General features: G+C 39.2%; 1 protein-coding gene across 1 annotated transcript in view; it reads right to left on the reverse strand.

Annotated features, from left to right (window-relative positions):
- Nucleotides 1–16,873, reverse strand: part of LOC126248571 (lysosomal aspartic protease-like) — a 45,994-nt gene that overhangs the window by 5,696 nt on the left and 23,425 nt on the right. The window contains exons 5-7 of the mRNA XM_049949675.1: nucleotides 6,712–6,911; nucleotides 6,471–6,593; nucleotides 2,020–2,179 (exon numbers count right to left, since the gene is read on the reverse strand). Coding sequence (XP_049805632.1) covers nucleotides 2,020–2,179; nucleotides 6,471–6,593; nucleotides 6,712–6,911 — 483 coding nt within the window. The remainder of the gene's footprint in view (nucleotides 1–2,019; nucleotides 2,180–6,470; nucleotides 6,594–6,711; nucleotides 6,912–16,873) is intronic.

Here is a 16,873-nt window from a genome sequence, read left to right on the forward strand (position 1 = left end):
CATTCCATGTAAATACAACTCACACCATTATGGAGCCACAACTAGCTTGCATACAGCCTTGTTGACAATTTGGGTCCATGGCTTCATGGGGTCTGCAGCACACTCGAACCCTACCAGCAAAACTTACTAACTGGAATTAGAATTCATTTGTCATCTAGGATCCAACTAGTATGGTCACCAATTCCTGGAGAGGTGCTGCAGCTGATGATGTGCTGTTAGCATAGGCACTCTTGGCAGTCATCTACTGCCATAGCCCATTAATGTCAAATTCTGCTGCACTGTCTTAGACGAGACATTCATCATTTATCCCACATTGATTTCTGCAGTTATTTCACACAGCACTGACAATTCTACACAAACACTGCTGCCATCAGTCATTAAGCGAAGGCCACCAGCCACTGCACTGTCTGTGCTGAGATTTAATACCTGAAATGTGGTATTCTCAGCACACTCTTAACACTGTGGATCTCAAAATACTGACTTCCGTAATGACTTCCAAAATGGATTGTCCCATGCATCTAGATCCAAATGTCATTCCGTGTTCGAAGTCTGCTAATTCCCACTGTGCAGCCATAAACATGTCGGAACCCTTTTCACATGATCTACATGAGTGCAAATGACAGCTCTGCCAATGCAGTGCCCTTTTATACCTCGTGTATGTGATACTACTGCCATCTGTATAAGTGCAAACACAAAGTACCAACACATTTCCCTGGGGCACATCTGAAGTTACTTCTACCTCAGTCGATGATTAGCCATCCACAACATGTTGTCTCCTCCTTACAAACAAATACCCAACCCAGTTACAAATTTAGTTTGAAACCCAATCTGAATGTACTTTTGTTAATAAATGTCGGTGTGGTATAGACTCAAAAAGCTTTTCAGAAGTCAGGAAATACTGCAGCTACACAACTGCCTTGATACATGGATTTCAGTGTGTCATGTGAAAAAAGGCATAAGTTACATTTAACATGGCCAATGTTTTTGGAATCCATATGGGTTTGATGGAGAAGACCTTGTGTTCAAGGTAACTCATTATATTTGAGGTCAGAATATGTTTGGGCATGTCCAAAAGAACAGACATCATGCATTAATATAACTGATTTGCCTCGATGGCCTGTGAATCTGTCACCTTCAGAGCTTATGCACAATCACGTTTGACCTCCTGTGAGAATCTCAAAGTAGCGACAGGGCGAGGGGGGGGGGGGGGGGCATGGATGGGGAAACCAGATAGGTGCAGTTGGTGGGGATGTTGGTCAGCCGAGGGGCATACTGAGATAGTCGATGCAATTGTGATAAACACTGTGTCTGGGTGGTGCAATGGTTAACATAACTTCCTACTAAGCAGAGGAGCCTGGGTTCAAATCCTAATCTGGCACAAAATTGACACTCGTTTGCACTGATTCCGCACGAAGTCCCAATGCAGCTGATGTCATGAATTCCTTACCTTACCTTTCCTTTCCTTTCCTTTCCTTTTCCTCCCCCTCCACCTTCAAGTTGCATAACATTCCTAAAATATGTCAGATCTATTTGTTGTTATGAGATTGAATGAATTCTCATGATGAGTGGTTTTGAGAGAAGGCATTTAGTTTTGCTTTGCAGGATCTCTTGTCATGCACACCACTTGCAAAACTTCAATTATTGCATTGATCCAGACTGTTTTGTTGTCAGCATTTTCAATTTTGGGAAATCTTAGATACACAAATAAGTAACTTCCTGCACATAAAACATGAGAAGAACAAAGATCAGGACACCTTTTACCTGCAAATTTTGATCATGTTTACTGTCAGAAGGCAACTTCTACAAACATTTTTCATAACAGTTACTCTCAGGATGTGAATGTCTTGAAAATTTTTTAATACAAATTACTGACTCTCCAGAAAAGCACATGTAGTCAAAACGCGGTGTCCTAATCAAAATTACTCTATGTCTTAACATGTAAATTTCTCATGTACATCAGTAAATAAATGCAACACTCCTTATATCATTACACGATGAGGAAGGAAAAGCCGTGCTTACCCGATACCGTCCCAGGACAAATGATGACACTGGCAATAGTTCATGAATTTTTTCAATTTCCGATGCCGGACCAGTTATTGTTGTGGTACTTGTATCAATAAGTGCTTCACAACCCTTTTCACAAAATGGAATCAGTTTTGTTCCAAGGTCGACATCTATTCTGTACATATGAATGAAAAGAACAGTTATGTCAGCAAGTTGAATATATCCACAGGTACGAAGAAGTTTGCTATAAATTTCAGCATTCTAATATAATGTATGCTACGTGATGAATCAATATTTCAGTTATCCACCTACGTCTCAAATCATCTTTTAAAAAGCAAAGTAGTGCTTCAATCTTAGAAGGTGCAAGAAACACTCTATGTTAAAACTCCCCCTGTCAACTATCTTCTTTGAATAATTTTAAATATTATGAGATAAGACTGCCATTACCATCTTCTATCAGTGTCTGTTAATTCCAGAAGAGTAAGCCGAGAGTCAAGTACAGTTAATATGTCTTTTCTTACAGCAGTTGACTGATGCAGCACCCGTCTTACAGGTACCTACCGTATTTACTCGAATTTAAGCCGCACTTGAATCTAAGCCGCACCTGAAAAATGAGACTCGAAATCGAGGAAAAAAAATTTTCCCGAATCTAAGCCGCACCTGAAATCTGAGACTCGAAATTCAAGGGGAGAGAAAAGTTTTAGGCCGCACTTCCAAATCGAAACAAAGTTGGTCCATTGTAATATGAGACACAATTTAGGTTGAATGAATGACAATACAGCTGTAGTAGTTTGGTTTGAGTCGTAAGCTTAGCAGTTAAGCTTTACCAGGTAGCCGTTGTTATGCGTCAGGCGCTCAGTCCGTATTTATACGGGTACCCTTCCTTTTTCACGTGCTTCGTCTGGTTTGAATTGATTGCTTATTTTTCTTTGATCTGACAAGTGCAGTTCTCTTTGTTATAGGTGTTTCCGTCACTCAGAGCTGAAAATGCATTACTGTACTGTGTCATCCATTGTTTGTCGCATTCTGAAAATGAGGGTTTACGGCCTGTCGCCGCTCGCGGCATGGCTTGCTTTTGTGCACGCTACCGCCGCTTAGAATTAAAAAAAAAAAAAACAAAGAGAGGAATCGTCTCATTAGCAAAACAATGGCAAGAGACTGCTATTCGTTGCTACGTTCACTGCTGCTTTCTTTGATAATGATCAACAAGAGCCAAATAATAGGCTGCGTATGACAGAAGATGTTCTGCATGAGAGTTTAGCGAAAATTTTTCTCCGTTTGAAAATCTTTGCAGACGCCTCTTTAGTACATTACATTATGCACAGAAATTAGAGTCATCTTAGATTTAAAAATCTAATCAATTGCCGTGCTTCATTTCTGACTGTATCACTATTAGGCATAAGAATAATACGAATATAAACATGACATGGTATGTATATTCTTCCGCGTCTGCTGTTGTCTCACTCTAGTTTCGTAGTTTATTAGGCGGACAGGATTTAAATGACATAGCAGCAAACACGAAAGAATACATGGCAAAATGTTTATATTCGTATTATTCTTATGGTGAAGAGAATACTGCATGTGATTCACAATTCATAAAAGTTCTTATTAGCAACCATTTCTTCTCACAGTTAGGAAAAAATTCAGAAAGCAGAGCTGGCCATATTGACAAATATCCCAAACAGTCTTGCCAGTCGGATTTTCGTAGTACATTGAAATGCTGCTATGTTCGAAGAGGAACAATACGGAATTTGTATTTACTTCGTTGGATAATGTATGAAAAATGCAGTGGCCGAAACTCGGGGCGGAGAAAAAAAAAAGCTCGTCTTCCACCTTTTTTTTTTTATTTATTTACTGATGCAGAGGTTTTGGTGGTAGTATTTGTCTTTGTGTCTGCGAAGCATGCCTGCGTAGGGCTACATATATTCGACGACAGAAGTTAGTTGTGGCGGCACCTACCAACATTTTTCAGAACTTCCGCTTACTTTGCACTCGATTCTAAGCCGCAGGCGGTTTTTTGGATTACAAAAACCGGAAAAAAAGTGCGGCTTAGATTCGAGTAAATACGGTAAGTCTTATCAGAGATTGGTAAGTGACTAATAATGTCACATATGGAACAAATATGCAATTTTCACTGTCCTCTCTGCAGTTGGAAAAAGCATACTGAGTTTGTAACAATGCCAAGTGAACACTAGTGCCTTCCTGACAAATAACAACATGATCACTGCTCTTAATCACTCGACATACACCCACTCTTTTGATATACATTTCTTCCTTTCCAGTTGAGAAACCAACACTTCAACTCCAATGAAGAGAAACAAGTAGAATCATAAAGAAATTTAGTAAACAAGAACTTTTACTACTTTTTTCTACAAAATTCTTGGCATGTTTGGATAGCATCATGTACTGAAATAAATATTAACATTCAATGTACAAAACATTTACTAGATGACTGAAAGTGATGGTGGAAGAAACATGCACAAAACTTCAAAGCCGTCTTATCGAGAAACATTACACATGTCTTAATAGCCCATTAGATACACACAGTATAGTATGTGGCAGTAACTGACTCCAGTATTAAGTATTCCTAATCTTACCAGAGCTGGAGCTTGAAAAAAAAACAACTGTCTGAGCAGGCCCCAGTTCTGATTTGTTCTACACTGATATATGTGAGTAGCAAAATAATTCACTACAGATATGGTAATTGAATTTTAACACCTACTCTTGAAAACTGCATTTCTTTTTAAATGTCTTTTAACACATCTATTGACTATTTTCACAGTACTTCAAGATGGAGTCACAAACACATTATAAAACCATTTATTTTCCTTTACCCTTGCTCAACCGTTTCTGTCAATTTGCTTTCTTGGACTGTACATTCTTCAACAACATGTTTTATAGTAAGGGAAGATAACCATCATTACCCAATACTGCATTCTCATAAAGATCGGTTGCTTTAACTCTACTTTGGCCAGGCTACCTTCTGTATGTAATGTAATGTCCCATAAAATTAATACAATAGTCACTTGTCTACACTAGCCACTGTGTTTGTCATCAACTACAATTGCAAGAGTCTTCCTCTGAGAGACAATCATCCATCCTGCTGGTTTCCAGGTGGAAAATTTGTCTGTACACTGTATCCTGTTTTTATTTTTGTCTCTCATACAATCCAACACCTGACTATGTCTGAAATATAGTTATAGCAGCAGTGGGTACCTAGGTAAATAACACTGTGAACTTGAAATAAAGAGTATATTGCAGTAAATAGGCTGATATGAAACTTCCTGACAGATTAAAACTGTGAAATAGGCTGATATGTTGCATGACATTGTTTTCTTGTTGTGAATACATTGTTTTTTTATTATCCACTTGTTCATATTGTTACATCCATGCCTCAGATTGACATGTACAATGATGCTGAACTTAGTGCCATTTCTACTATGGCTTCCACATTGTTACGTGAGACATCTAGACAACGTATCTCCCAGCTCATAAAACACATTCAAAGACAATAGTTGTTCCAGAGACAAAGCTGACAATTCATACTCCTGAGCATACAGTTCACTCTCATTTACAGTGTAATTTTTTTTTAAATCTTTGACCATTTAGGTAGCAGTGACACTGTTGTCATAGGTACAAATGTTTGTGCAACAGCCTCTGTGCTTGTCATAAATGACTGAAGCCTGACCCGTATGAAAATGATAGTCCTATTCCATAAATATTTGGACCAACTCCATTGTCTTAGCAACCGACAAATCTGTTAGACAACAAAATTTAACAGTTACATGTTAGTTTGTGCCTCAATTCCAACTTTGTCATAAGTGAACAAAATTTATGTTGATAGGCCAAGAGTTGCATGTTATTAATGATAAAATGCACTATAACCAGAAAAGGGTGGGATTAGATATTTCAGCTGTACTTTCCACCCAATGAAATTGTATGAGCTCTTTATATTATTCTGTTGCAGTTTTTATTCTGAATCCCTGATTAATGGTAAGTTTGTTACTTGGTAGTTTAAAGATTCTAACGCACAGAAAGTAGGACAAAAACAATGTGTAGATAATGGAACAAAGCAGTAACATATCATGTACTGAAGTAGATATACATGGTATTCTGTTACATGCTACAAAAAATTCTAATATGACAGGGGGGGAGGGGGGGAAGAGAGAGAGAGAGAGAGAGAGAGAGAGAGAGAGAGAGAGAGGGGGGGGGGAGGGGGGGAGAGAGAGAGAAGGTGGGGAGGGGGGGTGGAGGGAGGGGAGACAACTGGAATAAGTGGGGAAAGTTGGGCAGGAGCACTTAATTCAGTATGCAAACTGCAGTTTACATATAAAGAAATGCTTCACTGGTGTCCTCTGGTGCTGCAACAGCAAATTTCTCAACATTTTCTGATTAGACTATCTTGTACTTCTATATTCATAGTAAGTCGATAATTAAAAAAAAACAAAAAATTCTCTGACACTAACTTATCCATATGGAACTGCCAATACTCCTTTTTTGTTACTGGCAGATATGTAAAGCTTCCATTGTAATGTTTTTTCTCTGAAGCTCCTAGTATTAGATTGCCACCTCTGTCTGTTGTCCTGTCTCTGTGGGACAAAGAAAATCTTATATAATGTTATGTCTACACTATAAGGATAATTAATTTCTATTATTTGGAGTTCTGCCTATTCTAAAAAGCAGAATAATTTTTCTATTTTATTTTACCTGTTTATATAGAAAGAGAATATTGGAGGGGCTTTGATCAGGTTTTGTTTCATTATATTGTAAAAGACTGGAACAACATTATCAATGGAAAGACTGTCATATGCCAGTCCCACTACCCCATCTGCAATACTAAATAAGTACATCATTGGCAGCTTCACAATTTCGGCAAAAGTCTGATTTTCAACTACAAGATGACCAATCTGAAACAGAATAATAGAGTTCATGTGACAAAAGTTTATGTGACGCATAACAGTAAACAAATTTACTACAGTATTAACTCTGTTATAAAGTTCACTTTCATTTTATTACATAACACAGACTCTGAAGTGATAGGTGCCAATGGGATTGTACATTCCACCAGACTACCAAAGAGCTTAATTTATAGAAGACCTCTATGACCAGCGGTTAGAGAGAATAAATTAGTTCACTTTTTTATATAATGTTTATTAAATACAAATACAAACTCCACAATTGCTGTTTCTCATTTTAATTATGATCTAAGGCTCTATTATCCCTTTTTTCCAAAGAAAATTCCGCACTGGCTGTATGAGTGATTTTTATTAAATCTGTGACCGGTTTCGCGCCACTTATCGGTGCATTCTCAGGCAATCTGTACAAAAAATAATATAATAAGAGCTCATATAAGCTATTCGATCCCCAATTCTGAGGTACAAATTAAACTTTTAAACAACCATTTTTTTGAATGAAACAAGAAAAGTACTCACATACACTATTTATAACATAGTAATGTTGAACATTGCCCTGTAGCCACTCCCCACCATTCACATCCAATATACTGTCATCTGGTGAAATCTGTAGTTAAAATTTAAAAATCTTTTTTAAATGATGGGAACGGCAATGACCTAGAAAATAAAAATAAAATACGATGCTGAAAAAAGTGGTGCGAAACCTGTCGCAGATTTAATAAAAATTAATAAAAATCATTCATACAGTCAGTGTAGAATTTTCTTTGGAAAAATGTCCAAGATTGGCTGTGGTTGCCCGCCCTACAAAACAATCTATTATCCCTCTTTGACACAGCTAGTATTAGTGGAAAATTGACTATTTATGTGCTCAATAAATTTTATACCATTTTGGTAATCTTTCCCTTGAGTGAATTTTTCTTTCATAGTAATCACATCTGCTTCATGTATGCTGAAATACTAATTTATATTTACTTTAAATCATGAAGATGTAATTTGAAAAAAACACTAACATAAACAGAAAGAAGGCAATCATCTATTAATCTGGTCTCCCTCCCTTGATTTAGTGATCATTACTCTTTTACACACTTGGCATCCACTTATAAAAGGACACATTGCTAAAAATATGGCTGGTTAAAGTGAGACAACATAAGAGGCAATCTAATATAGGTTACACAGAATATTACATCACTGGAATAAAGTGAGATTTCAGGTCTTGGCGTCTTCCCCATATGAATTAAAATCAACAATCTTATGTTTTGTGTAATTATGGTGTAGTCAGGAGGAGTTGATGTATAGTTTGGTTAAATGATGTAGTATATTAACAATCAACACAACAGCTCCAACTACACTGATGGAAAAAGAATTGCGACATCAAAAAATTCTTAACATAAAGTAATGAAATATAGGGAGTACATCTGTCTACGTCACATATTTAAATGATTAACATTTCAAGATCACAGGCTAATGTAAGTGCAAGATAAGCCACTCAAAATGTGAAACGCTGGTATATTAATAACTAGTGTAACTGCCAGAATGTTGAATGTAAGCATGCAAATGTGCATGCATTTTGTTGTACAGGTGCCAAATGTCAATTTGTGGGACGCAGTTCCATGCCTGTTCCACCTGATCAGTCAATACAGAGACAGTTGTTACTGATGGTTGTGGATGACGCTGGAGTTGTCGTCCGATGATGTTCCACATGTGCTTGATTGCAGAGAGATTTGGTGATCAAGCATGCCAAGGCAACATGTAGACACACTGTAAAGGCCATTGGTTTACAACAGCGGTATGTGGGAGAGCGTTATCCAGTTGGGAAATATTCCCTGGAATGCTGTTTATGAATGGCAGTGCAACAAGTCAAATCACCAGACTGACATACAAAATTTGCAGGGTGCATGGGATAATCCTGAGAGTGATCTTGCAGTCATATGAAATCGTACCCCAGACCATAATTCGCAGGTGTAGCTGCAGTGTGTCTAGCATGCAGACAGGTTGGTTGCAGGCCCTTTGGCCTCCTCCTAACCAACATACAGCCATCACTGGCACCAAGGCAGAACTAGTTTCCATTAGGAAACAAGAAAACACAACAGACTTCCACCATACCCTCCAATGAACTCTCGCTTGACACTACTGAAGTCACATATGGCGTTTGGTTGGGATCAGTGTAATGCACACTACAGGGTGTCTGGCTTGGAGCTGTCCTTGAAGTAACAAATTTTTAACAGTTTGTTGTGTCGCTGTGTTGCCAAATGCGGCTCAAATTGCCACTGCAGGTGCAGTACAGTGCAGCCAGAGCCATACCCAGAACACAATGGTCTTCCTTCTCTGTACTGCCACGTGGCCATCAGGAATCCGTCTTCTTGCATCATTACATTCTCATGACCACTGCTGCCAGCAATCATGTACAGTGGCTACATTCTTGCCAAGTCTGTCTCCAGTACTGCAGAAATGAGGTGCTGATACTAGTTTTATTTTTATTTTTTTTACCTTAAAGGCATTCTTGACTTACATCAACTTACCACCTCCAACCTCAAAGGTGGGAAATGCTCATGACCATTATAGTATGTATTTAAAGTAAATCCTATTTCCATTTTCATAGTGGTGCTACTAGTGCCACTCTTATGCCACTGGTGTGAAATTTGAACAGGCATCATATCTCAGATGTAGTATAGTGGGAGCTTCTGCCACTGAATGTATCATGATGACCAAATATAGTGGGAAGAGGTAGAAGGCACCGTATTTAGACTCATCCGAACTTTCCAAGTGATTTATTGTTTCCAACTACAGTGCCCCCATTCCTCTCGATCTGCGTCACTGGGTCCCGCAATGCTGAGGGACACCACTTCGCTGTCTGCGAAACGGCTTGGCGCAATGGCTGCCCCAGCAACCCGTGGATGCACTGTGTGTCGGCCTTTTATGCCAGCGTAGTTGCGGCGTCATCAGGACGCTGGCAATTGACTCAGCGGTAGGCGTCCCTGCCGACTCGGCGCCGCTTGGTGTGAGCCGCAGGCGGCCAGCTGCATGCTTCTCGCTGGCGTGAATGAGATCGCGGCGACAACAAGCGCCCACAATCCGGCGTCCGAATCTGCAGCCCTCGCCTCGGGATGCCTCCGGCATGTGTTGGAAGCCAGGATGACTGCCCGCGGTAGTGAGCTGTGGAGTGGCCCACCACTGGCTGGTTACGGACCCCGCGTCGGCCTCAGAGGGTCGAACCAGCAACCTGCCATGGACTGGAATGCTGGCACCCCATCTGCTGCTGCGTGTAACTGGTGGTGTGACATGCCCTGCCGTCCAGGAGAGCTGCCACACCTCAATGAATCTTGTTAGAAACCTGCACCTATTTATATGCAGCTGTGCACCTCTGTTTTGCCATATGCGCCGCTTCGCGTCACATACTCATAACACGCTAGGTTGGCCAGTGGGCCCCTTCTTCCTGTGATTTGTAACATGCAACACCGCTACGTATACTCTTCCAGCAATTTGATGGCCCTGTGGCCTCTATTCTAGTTTGCAACTGTTGGTATGCGTAACTCACTGCAATCTGGCCTGCCCCTGGCTGTAACTTGTGCTCAGAATATTGCACAAAACTAACTTTCCCTACCCTAAACGGTGGTGCCACTACAGTAGAAAGATTCTAACACTAACAATGGTTGCATAGTCTGTGCATCAGCTCCACAAAAGCAGAACAAAGTACATATATTTCTTTCACCATTACCCGAGTGAAAAAGTTAACGAGTATTATTCAGTTAGACTATCTGGAGTAGTTTCTGACACTGACATTTTATGAACAGTGTGTGTGTGTGTGTGTGTGTGTGTGTGTGTGTGTGTATACTCGCGGATGTTTAAGCTGCTGTGAGGAATTTAGTAATTTCTGTAAAGGATAGAAGGAAAGTGTCAAAGGAATTCCTGTAATTCAGATCTGAAAACCTGAGGTTTATCATTTCTGTTGGAAGTTTCCTGAAAACTGAACCTGTAGAATGGTGCACACTTTTCTTCACAATCATTACAAACAGGTTACTCACATACAAGTTGTTTTTGGGTCCAGTATTCACACAGTGACTGCTGCAGTTTCCCTTGAACAAGTCCATATTATTAACCACAAACACTATGTCTGTACATGTACAGAGATGACAGAGTCAGAATTGAGAACTTCTAGGAATCCTGATTCCTGTTCTAGAGTACCCACCGAAAATAAATATAAAGCTTAGAGCCAAGAACTTTTGTAAGTGCGACTAGTTGCATACCCCCAGAGTACAATTACACGTGTCCCTATATATTTGCTGCCTGCCAGCTGTCACTGGACCCAAAAACTTCTTAAAATTCTAGGGGGTGTAGGTGAAGCTCTGGACCTAGAAATATTGTGTTTTACTAGACTTGTAAGTAATAGGTGAAGTAAGAGTAGTTAAAATTTCAGACTGCTGACTAGCTTTGCAGTGCCAGAAGCAATGATGAAATCCTACTAGTGTAGGAATGAACTGTCACTTCACGTCTTCAAAAGTTACATTTAAACAACTGCGGATAGAAATTGTATAATAAATCATTATTTTTGCAGCCTAAACTGTCAATACAACTACAATAAATCATACCTATTTTTATGTAAATTTTGCTTTTGTCAGAAAATCATTTGAAATATTTGTTGCGACAGAGTATAAAAACATTTTGAGAACTTACCTCAAGAATTACATCGAAGACTATTTGACTACAACTTTTTCATCAGAAGTTTGCAAAATACATTATGATATCCTGTTTTTTTTTTTTTTTTTTTTCAAAATTAGTAGAACAGCTTGTAGTGGAAGTCTATACAGTTGCATTCCTTCAAATAATTTCTGTACAAGCAACAGAAACGTATACAGAACTGAGAACAAAGCACTTTTTTGAGTGCAGCGAACGACTATTCTCCTTCCAGTTTCAAGTTTTAACAACATGAGCCAATTTGTAAATTGACACCCAAGGACTGGTTCTTCAAAGTGATGTGTGAACACTCAACATCACAGTACCCAATAGTGTAAGTTGAAGTACTAAGTGTGTGGAATTTTAAGCTGCTACTTGTAATGCAGGTATAAGCAATGAACAGAGTGCAACAGAGTCTTCCTAAAATTTTCTGGACTGTTTTGTACCATACCAGCGGATACACTTCAGGTGATGTTCTGGGAATGACCACTTGCCCTAAAAGGTGTACCACTTGCCCTAAAAGGTGTAAGGAAGCAGCTATGTACTGGATGAAGAAGAGATAGCGTTACTTACAAGGAGAGGTCCCCAGTGGTGGGATCGACTTTTTGAAACAATCTACAGTATAACTCCACTTTTACGATCAAAAAATTAACGTTTTCCTGCTGTTTACGACATTTTTATCACTCCCATCAAATTTCCTATGTCCCCAATGTTAATTCACACCCAATTTTGCGTCAACATATTTATAATTTTCCTGTGATTTACACTTCATGAAAAACTGTTCATGGAATAAAAACTGACACAAAATGACGCTGGCATGATGTTGACCATCAAGTAGTGTTTACAAACATCATGTGGTCAAGTTTCTTGACACCAGGGTGCTCCAATTAGCAGATATAAACCAGTAAACATGTTATAGTTGGAATAATTCGTGCCATATCTCCTACCACTGCCAAACTCTACTCTGCATGGTGGATGACAGAAGTAACTAGGTTCACACGAATAAAGGATCATGATCAATCGCAACCATTTGCAAACTCTCTCTACAGTGCATGCACAATTTTGTGATTGTTGTCACACCTGTGTGAAACCATATTTAATGTTTTTCATCTTTTGGCCACTTGTAGCGCTAGCTGACACCTTCATTCAGTTTGCATTACTCAAATTTTTTTGGTTTGAGCACGGTGTGAATTACGTATATCCCCATTCTGAGCAAAACGTGTTTCAAGGATTTATTCTTGATGTTAAGTGCAATATTTACCTACGTATTTTTTGTGATGTTACACAGAAAAGCAATGTGAATGATAGTTTGTGTGTGTGTGTGGTTTTCTACATAACTGAGGAAGCATAGTACCAGATAACCTCAGAAAGATGCCTACAGTTCAAGAGACGCAGAACAACACATATGCAAACACCACACAAAATACTTATGTAAATATTTGCACTTGATATTGATAAAAAGTTCGCAAAACGCACGGTGCTAAGCATGAAAAAATATGTAACTGATGCAATGTTTCATTATTTAAATAATGAGTGACAGCTGTGGCGTTCCAAAAACATCGATAATGACGTATGAAACTGAGTCAAACGTTTCTGCTTCCCAATAATCAGATCCCATTATATCAGCAGTTTTATTAGATAACAGACCATTATTAGGTAATAAACAAGTCCCTGGCATGAGTATTTTGATGCCTATTATGTGCACATACATAAAGTGCAAAAATGCAAGGGGGTATCCTATACATAACTTTTACAGCTTAAAATGCTGTTTCCCACATTTTACACCTTTTTGTTTGAAGTTCCTTGAAAAGTGTAAAAGCAGGGTTTCACTGTATATGGTGTTGTAGGTTAAGACCCAAGAAACCATACTCTGCACCCATTCATCCTGGTGGGCCCTTGTCAGGCAAAAGGATGAGGGTTTGAATTTTGCCAGGTGCTATGAATTTTATTTTAAATCTTTATCAGAATGACTTCAATGACTATTTTAATTCAATTAATTGGTTTAAATGTAATTTTTTTTCCATTCCTTTGTCACGGCATATTAGTCACTGAATAAAATTAATCGTCAGCTCTCATTTTTCTTCCTATTCAGTCTTTGTCCACCGGGAACCCTTCTTCGTGTGATTTTCATTATTGTTATGTACCAACTTTGACTTAATTGCTTATATTACATCATCTTACATTTTTGACATCCATGTTTTTGCATTCATTATTTCTATTTCTCATTCTGCTTGAATTTCATTTCACTTATAATCCCTGCTTTTATTTAAATCATTATCCATTTTATTTTGTGCATAGTGCAATAAGAATTTATGCTTTAAATGTTTACATGATGATTGCCACTCAAAAAGACATACACCTTTTAACAACGAATACATTCTTGACACCAATGTACAGTCAATATAAAAGATTATTTCATCTTTTTTTCTTTTTTACTGACAGATTGGTACTTTCAGATGTTTAAACATTAAGACAGATAAATAAAAATAGTTAAATTCACATGCACGAAGATTGCAAGTGGAAAAAGAATGATAGCAAGAAATAATAAGAGCCATCGAAGAAGTTAAAATGTTGATTAAAATGATGTGACCAAGGAATACGAATAAAAGAAATTGTGTGTAAACCAATTAATTGCATACCAATAGCGATTAATCACAATGAGGGCCCACCAGGATCAAGGCTGCAGGGTGTAATTCCTTGGACCTTACCTACATCAGCACATAGATTGTTTCAAAATGTCGATACCACTGCTGGGGATCTCTCCTTGTTAGCCCAGAACGTCACACAGATGTCATACACATAAAGTAGTAAAGAACTAGATCTTTTATTTGGTAAGACTGCAGAGATGATGCCAAGAAAGGAAGACATAGTTATAACTTATCCTCAAAATTAAGCAAATGATTAGTTTATGATGCTTTTCTCAGAAAATTACTGCTAACTACTGGGTGCCAACTGTAACTAATAATGAATGAATTAAAATGGTACTGGGAAGATGATACTTGTAAACACGAAAACAATGAAGAGGCAGGAGGGGGGGGGGGGGGGGGAGGGATGACAGATGCCAATTCAAAGCACGGTCTTGCACCCTGATTTCAAATTTTCAGCTGAAAAATTGGCAGTATGATTTGTTTTATAAGGGCACATCATATCTTTGAATGAGATGGGTCACCCATTTCTAATTGAACTTATTTTGAAACCCTTATCAAATTTTAGTAAATAGACAACTTATAAAAATATCAACTAATTCCACTGCATTTATTCATCACTGTGTCACAAAAAATAATGAATGTTTTTCACTGTTTTAATGAAAGAAAGTTGAGGCTTTCTTGCTATTAATATACCTCTCTTTTCTTCGACTTATCACTTCTAATGTGAATAATTAGTCTATTTACCTTTTGGTTTCCACAATAAACAATTTTATTACAAGGCATTTTCAGTTCCTGAAAATTTTAGTATTTTATGTCTTAATAACATAGTTTCTACTGACTTCCACAATATTTGTTCTTTTGGTAATTTCTTCTTCTCTTTCTATGGGGGGTGGGGGGTGCATAGCACAAAAACAACTGAACAACTGTGGTCTTAATCACCCATGTCATAACCTTAGAACACTAATAAGTACAAGAAGTTAAAAGTAACTAAATGTTAATCCCAATCAATGGGAGGAACGAGAGCTAAAAACATGGATTTCCCCTTGGAGAAAGGACCACAAAATATGCCACAGGCACAGCGGAGGCCCCGAACCTAAGATTAAATGTCCTTTGCCACATTGCTATGACAGATAAAAAGTAAAGCGTGGTTTACAGCTCGCGCGTCATTCGCTAAAATGGCCGATAACTGAGACGGCAAACACACACTGAAATGTAAACAGTTAAAAAAAAAAAAGTATTCAGTCAGAAACTGTCAATGAGCATGAGGTGATGGGGGTCACCACTTAACAAATGGCGATGGCTAAAATGACAGTGTCCAATACACAATTTAGATAAAAAGATCTTGCAACAAGAGGGCTGAGAGGAGGTTGGCCAAGCCGCTGGCACAGATTTAATTCTCCGAAGCTTGTTTCAATGCAGAGAAGGCCAGTGGTGATCCCAAAGTGACACCATCTGCTGATAGCCAGCAACATGGAGATCATCCGAAGGAATGAAAGAGCTAGCAGGCTGAGGTAGGAGGACTGCAACCTTGGCAACAGTGTCAGCAGCCTTATTCCCCATCACATCGATGTGACCCGGAACCCATACGAACATCACAATGGCTCCTAAACAGTAAAAAAGCTGAAGCTTCCTTGGGCCCATTGCAATAAGGGGCGGTCTGTGTACAACACACAGAGGCTCTGAAGGGCACTGAGAGAATCAGAGCATACAACACAATTAGAAAGCTTGTGTCACCGGATGTACTGCGTAGCCTGATAGATGGCGAAAAGCTCTGCTTTAAAAATCGAGCAGTGTTCTAGAAGCCGATACTGAAAATGGTCAGTACCAATGTTGAAGAGACACCCAAAACCACAGTCAGTCTTAGAGCCATCAGTGTACACAAAGGCGCTATTGTGGGAAGGTCAAGAAACTTACAGCGATAGATTAAATTTGGAGTAGTGTCCTTGGGAAACAAATGAAGTCCAAGATGAAAGTGGGCCGCAACACCAAGTCAAGGCGGTGAACGGTTCACGACCATCGGGAATGTGGCAGGTAGTGTGAAGTTAAGCTGCTGGAGCAGTAGACAAAAACAAACTTCAGGAGCTAACATAGAAGAAAGGTGCACCCCATCCTAGAATTCAAGGGAGTCATCAAAAAAGTGGGCATAGGATGGGTGGCTCGGCATGGCAGACAAATGGCATACATATCTGTTGAGGAGGACATCACACCGGTATGACAGTGGTAGTTTGGCAGCTTCTGCTTAGAGTCTCTCAACCAGGCTAGTCTACAAGGCACCAGTGGCCAAACATATTCCATGGTGAAACTTCCTGGCAGATTAAAACTGTGTGCCGGGCCGAGACTCGAACTCGGGACCTATGCCTCTTGCGGGCAAGTGCTGTAAAATTGGAAGGTAGGAGACGAGGTACTGGCAGAAGCGAAGCTGTGAGGATGGGACGTGAGTCGTGCTTGGGTACCTCAGTTGGTAGAGCACTTGCCCGCGAAAGGCGTAGGTCCCGAATTCGAGTCTCGGCCCAGCACACAGTTTTAATCTGCCAGGAAGTTTCATATCAGCGCACGCTCTGCTGCAGAGTGAAAATTCTGGATATTCCATGGTGGTTGATTGTGTTAAGATGGTGTAAGATGGACGTGCATGCAGAG

The sequence above is a fragment of the Schistocerca nitens genome, chromosome 3 (assembly GCF_023898315.1).
Source record: "Schistocerca nitens isolate TAMUIC-IGC-003100 chromosome 3, iqSchNite1.1, whole genome shotgun sequence".
NCBI classification, from domain to species: Eukaryota; Metazoa; Arthropoda; class Insecta; order Orthoptera; family Acrididae; genus Schistocerca; species Schistocerca nitens.